General features: G+C 45.9%; 1 protein-coding gene across 2 annotated transcripts in view; it reads right to left on the reverse strand.

Moving 5' to 3' along the window:
* The window catches only part of Uchl1 (ubiquitin C-terminal hydrolase L1), a 10,394-nt gene extending 4,973 nt beyond the window's left edge, over positions 1 to 5,421 (reverse strand). The window contains exons 1-4 of one of the 2 annotated variants that reach the window (XM_008827226.3): positions 5,277 to 5,421; positions 5,176 to 5,187; positions 4,613 to 4,741; positions 1,942 to 2,092 (exon numbers count right to left, since the gene is read on the reverse strand). In XM_008827226.3, the coding sequence (XP_008825448.1) occupies positions 1,942 to 2,092; positions 4,613 to 4,741; positions 5,176 to 5,187; positions 5,277 to 5,309 (325 nt within the window). In that variant the 5' untranslated portion in view covers positions 5,310 to 5,421. The remainder of the gene's footprint in view (positions 1 to 1,941; positions 2,093 to 4,612; positions 4,742 to 5,175; positions 5,188 to 5,276) is intronic. The other variant, XM_008827228.3, reaches the window with a different exon arrangement.
* Between the last annotated feature and the right edge of the window lie 895 nt (positions 5,422 to 6,316).

Below are 6,316 nucleotides of genomic sequence, written 5' to 3' on the forward strand. Positions count from 1 at the left end.
AAATATGGAAGTGATAGAAATCCTCTGAACTCCTTGAGACTGGCTGAGTCAAATTAACTCTTGGACCCCAGATTTACCACAGTTACAAAATGTAACTGCCCTTATCTCAGAAAAGCGGACTCTTGATAAAGTGAGACTTTACAGAAGAAATAAAAAGAACCCAAGTTACAGCTTTCTAACACAGCTTCATCACATCAGTATTTGAAGAAGTGATATCTAGACCTGGAAAGTTATGGCCAGATAAGCACTTTAATGCATACCATGAGTAATATCTAAGTGAAAATACATTTTACAACAAATATATTTAAATACATATATGTATATATATGTACTGGCACTGTGCATTGAACCCAGGGCCTTGCAATACTTGGAAAATACTCTACCACTGAGCTACACCCACTAACCCAAAAAACTTTTTTTTTAAAGACAGTCTCACAATGTTGCCCAGGCTGGCCTGGGACACCTAGGCTCAAATGATCCTCACGCCTCAGCCTCTGGGGTAGCTGACCTACAGGTGCATAGCACTGCCCCAGCTCAACATCTGACCTATAGAAGCAACAGTGCTGGGGTTATTCAGTTTGTAGCCATTCTCAGTCACACAGTGGCAATTATTATCTATTTGTACAAACACAGTTTTTTTGGAACCAGTCACATCTCTTCACTTCCTACTAGGCTATGGCAACTTTTCAGGTTCAAAGTAAGAGACTGCATGGCTCTCAAAGCTGCAAAGATTTACTTTCTGGTCTTGAAAGTTTGCTGACTCTCAGCCTTAATCACACATAACTGCCATGTGATTTTAACATATTTTCTTGCTGTTCCTTGTGCCTCTGACAAGCTTAAGGGCTCAGAACCATTTCTACTCTCTCCTGTTCAGCCTTCATTGGAGGCAGGCTGACCCCAGACCTGACTTCACACTCAGCTGCATCCTTCAAAGTTTCAGCCTGTTACTACAGGCCACAAGCCTTCACAACACCTCAGTCAGCTTCTCAAAACTGTGCTTGCCTTCTACTGATTAGGAGACACAGAACAATTAGAGACAGGCCCTATTAGTCCATATTTTCTGACATTACCACCTTTAATTCCTTAGAATTGCTGGCAATTGAAAAAATGTGTAAGACCCCTACACCAACCAGCTCTCAAGGGTTCCTTTGCTTTCTCATCGGCCTAGGCTGTGAGTGAGCAGAAAGACACAAGCAGAAGGACAAGTCACCCTGCGGGGGATGCCGCAACCCACACTTAGAAAATTGGCTTCCTCCCCTCAAAAGAGGGAAACAAAGATTTCATTCATGGACTATATCTGGATAAGTAGTAGGTGCCACTTAACATGTTTTGAAAACTTCAAAGATGATGTGGAGGCACATACTTGTAAATCTCAGCACTAGGGAGGCCAAGGCAAGAGGAGCATTGTGAGCTCAAGGCCAGCCTAGGCTACATAGTGAGTGCTAGACCAGCCAGAATTACACAGAGATCCCGTTTTAAAACACACACACACACACACCCCTCCCCAGGTGTAGTGGTGCACACACCTTGGGAGACAGAAGCAGGCAGATCTGTGAATCTGAGGCTAGCTTGGTCTATATATCAAGTTCCAGGCCACCCAGTGCTACACAGTGAGATGCTGCCTCCAAACAGAAATTTATATATATATATATAAAACTGTTAACAGTGAACTCCTCTTTTAACTCCATGTTTCAAGTTTAAATAGCAGGTAATAAGTATCAGGGGGCTGAGAGTCAGCAAGATGGCTCAGTGGGTAAAGGCACTTGCTCTGCAAACCTGAGGACTTGAGTTTAGGCCCCAGAACTCATGTCAAGTGCAAGGACAAAACTGAGATGTGCTCTGACCTCCACATATGTGCTGTGGCACTCACCCACCCCACCAGGAAGAAATGATATAATGTTTAAAAACTAGCAAGTGATCCAGTTCTTAAGCCACACCTACCAAAATCCAGCTTGTCTTGATTATTGGCCACGGCGTGAATCAGCCCAATGGTACCGCAGGAGTTGCCGATGGTCTGCTTCATGAAGTACACTTTAGGACTAACTTCTTGTCCCTTCAGCTCCTCAATTTGTTTTTTCCTATAGTTCTCATGCTGTTAATAGAGAAAAAAATTTTTCCCACATCTCAAAATGAAAATGCAAAGAACTAAACAGATGGTAGCACAGCAAGTTCTAGCATCTCAACAGAAACACAGTGGGATGTGTGACCAGGAGCAGGGGCCGTGGTTTGGGACACTAGCTAATGCCCAGAGACTGGCGTGTCTGTCGTGGTCCCATACCCAGGCAGGCCATGGGGCTCCACCCTGATGCTGCAGTGCAGGCTCTGCCTTGGATGCTGCCCAAGGCTGTCTAGACACCACAGCAACCTTTAGCTGGAGATGGAGTCATAAAATCTGGGAACATCTCCATTCGGGACTTTCTCCCTTCAACAAGGACAATGACTATTTCATATAGGTGTCCTAATTAAGCTTTGATCAATGTCATGCCCAGTAGTAACACCAGCTGGTGTCTACTTCTCAATAACCGGTTGATTTCTCTCCACGTAGATATTTTTCAAACAAGCTTTAACTATTGAAAGTAAAAGAAACAACTTCCTCTTCTTTTTTGTTGTTTTGTTTTCAGTTTTAGAAAAGACAGACAACTGGCACAGAGGTGGGCTGCAATTCTATAAAAACTTTTCACCTTCTATGAGGAAGACAGGATACTGGTTTATCCTGCTGACTATACAAGAGACAGTTTAATCTGAGGACAGATTAGTAAACAGCAGAGGAGACAAAGTCTGCTATATAAATGGGAGTCCCTCAGGCCATCTGCCAGCTTCTTGTACTGTGATCAGGAGACTGTCTATTCCTTTCACTAGTGAGTTTAAAAGAAGTTAGGGATGGTCAACTGAAAGTAGGTGCTACTGCTCTAGAAATTCGTATCTGCCAGGACCAGCAGAATGTATCCATCACATGAGTAAGCCCAGGTCCAATTCTAGTAACCTTGCATTAGTGCACATGGAAATGAGGTGAATTTACTCTAACGTGGCATTAGAGGCCACACAGGATCAACTTAAACTCCAATTAGGATAGTCTCACTTCTTATTAACTGTTAAGGATTTCCACCTTTTAAGGCTAATCAGCTACAACTGTAAACAGGCTTAGGCCCTACCCTTTAGGGTGGTTTGAGCTCTTGCATGAAGACACTTCTAGAACTACTTCACCATCACTAAAATGAATGTTTTAAAAGAGGTTTGTTTAGAGTTTCCTAGCATGCCCTTAGTCAGAATTAGATGTTCTCAACCTATAAGCTTCACTTTACATTAAAAATCACTTCAGTGTTTGACCCCGTAGGTATTCTATACAGAATAGTTGCTCAATAAATTTGACAGACAAAACAACAGCCTTCCAAATTGGAATGTTCTCTAAAAATATCCATTTGAGCCTGCAAAATGAGACCAGTGAGCCATTCAAAAGCAAACAGGCTGCACCACTGCCCTGCTGAGGCCTTCCCTGAGCTCTGCTCAAAACCTCCACGTCATCATGGTTCCTGTAAAGAGCAGCTCCAGGAGTTGTTCAAGCAGGAGGAGACTGTGTTTATTTGGTCAAGGAAACCAATCTGACATACAATGACTTCTTGTAATTTCACCCGGAAAGACTTTGGCAATAAAAACATGTCACTGGGATTTATCCAAAGAGCTGTACTACACGTTTTAAGCCATGATAGACTATTTACTAGGAGAAAAGTCTGGAACTTCCCATACAGCTTAGTTCAGGCAAAGGATACTTCTAGAACATCTGCTTAGACTGATAATTAACCTCACCCTATGTAGATTATTTTCCTAAATTAATTCCAAATTTTGCCAATTTCAACCCTTCCCAAGTCAGCAGCCAACTAACAGCAATAGCAATGCCATGCTAATTACTGGGGCTCCATATACTGCAAAACAACAGGATCCCAGTTGGTATGTTTTATATCTGATGCTCAGTCTCTGAGGTCTATATATCCCTATGCAGTTGAAGGAAGAAGACCATTGAAGAAAACAGAAGATGTTTTCAAGACTGCCAATGAAGACCTAGGTCATCCAGCCACAAGGTCAAGAGGTAGAGAGAGCTGCAAAGAAGATCCTGTGTACCAATGATTCAGCTTCCAAAAGCACCTTCAAGAGCACAGTTGTGAGAAGGGAGGCAAACAATCAATCCCTAGTCCACCAAAAATGCAGGTGGAGTAAGGAAACCACAGAACATTTTAATTTAGGAAAGTCAGGCTCCCTTCATTTTACAGCTAGGTAGGGGTCTGAGACCCAAACATGGGCTGACAGGTCACAGCCCTTAAGGAAGACTAAGAAAAACCTAAACTGAAGGTAATGTGCGAGTACATTCTCTGGGTAACTGCGACAACAGAATTCCAATCAGTGGGCTTCTTTTCCAAACTGAAGGCACAGAGGCCATAAGTGTCATGACAATAGGCGTGGAGATAAACAGATACCTGGGAAAATGGGACCTTCCATTGTACCTAGGAGGTAGGACCCTTTTCTCCTACCCTGCAGGAAAGAGGACCAGCATTAGGTGGAGCTCATTGCGCCACAGGGTGCATCATCTGAGACACGCCCATCTCGGACCTCACCCTACCTGGGCAGTGAGGGGAAAGAGCAGCAGCAGCGCGCAGGCAGGTGATGGCACCGAGCCCAGAGTCTCCTCCTCCAGCCCCAGCACGTCAGCGAAGCGCCACTGGCCGGCGACCCCCAGCCTAGCCAACACCTGCAGAGAACAGACAAGGCAGCCGGCGCAAAACGGACACCTGCCAGGGGCGGGACCAGCACGCGCCACTCTACGTTCCCACCCCAGTCTGGGCGGAGCCTCGGCGCCGCCCCACCCTCCGCGCCGCGCAGTGACACAGCACAAAGCGCGGCCCACACGTGGCTCACGAGAAGTCCGGGGACTATCGCGCCGCGGTCGCCACGCCCTCGAGAGCGGTCCGCGGCTCTCGCTCCCATCCTGGGGCATCCTCTTCCACCTCCCCAAGATCCATCTCCCAGAATCACTCCACACCCTTAAACCACGCAGGGACGGGAACACCCAGCCGTGCGCCCCAGCCCCGCCACCTCTGGATTGCGCAGGGCGCGGGCCGCTGGGCTTCTCCGCCCACGATGCTCCCGGGGGAAGGGGACAGAGGCAGGAGACACGCCACTCACTTTGTTCAGCATCTGAAAGGCAAATGCAGAAAAAAGAAAAAGTCAGCAAACGGATCCAGCTCTCTGGCCAGTCCCTGAGCTCCCAAGGCAGCTGCGCTCACCTCGGGGTTAATCTCCATCGGCTTCAGCTGCATCTTCGTGTACTGTAGGAGAAGCTACAACGTGAAGAAGCGGAAAAACAGCCTGCGGAGCCGCCCAGGCTGCAGCTATAAAGCGCCGGCCCGACGCATTAGGGATGCCAGCGCAGGGGAGGCAGGGGCAAAACCAAGCTGGGAAGACGACTGATCGCAGGCACTGGGCACGATTCACCCCCGTGCACCGCACAGTGGTACAGCCGAGACCCCAAACCTTGCAGTCTCACTCGCCGGTGAGATAATCTGGAGGTTGTGGAGATGGTTTTTTGTTGGTGGGTGTTCCTAAGTGTATGAAGCAGTCCTTTTGGATGGAGCTTTTAATTTCGGGCGAAATTTCTGGAAACCCATCCTCTACCGTCCCAATCACTCCAAAGTTCGGGGGTCTCTGAAGCGTTGAGAAAAAGCACAAAATCAACAGGTATATATATATATATATTTAATATGAATATAAATATTTACCACCCCCCTCAAATCTCGGAGCAATTTCTACTTAACGTAGACAGTCCGTCCTCCATGTTACATTGAACCTGGGTCGAGGTTCGTCTTTAATGGATTCTATGGAAGAAAAACCTGGTATATAACCGATGGTGCATTAGTAAAGCTGATGTAATGTGACCCCCAGGGAAGAATCGGTCTGTCTTGGGGAAGCAGTACAGACTGTAATACCAGACACAGAAAATACAGACGGCCGGAGATTTTGGAAGCAGATCTAAGTGAAAGACAGGTGATTTTTGACATAAGAGGTTGAAAAAGGAAAAGCATTTTTTAAACAATAGGAAAACCGTTTTTCAAAACAGGTTTTGAATAATAAAATTCTGCGTTCACAATATGTCTAGCAAATAATGGAAACATGCTAAAGAAACAGCTGTTCTCTAATGGTCTCGGGTGGGATATATTTTTCCTGCCGGCATATTCAAAAGATGGAGAGAAAAAGCGTATGCTGAGAAATGAATAGACGGAGGGACCTAATCGGTATCATTTGTCAGGACAGCTAAACACAGAATGAA

This window comes from Nannospalax galili, unplaced genomic scaffold (genome assembly GCF_000622305.1).
Source record: "Nannospalax galili isolate Female #2095 unplaced genomic scaffold, S.galili_v1.0 scaffold772, whole genome shotgun sequence".
In the NCBI taxonomy this organism is placed as follows: Eukaryota; Metazoa; Chordata; class Mammalia; order Rodentia; family Spalacidae; genus Nannospalax; species Nannospalax galili.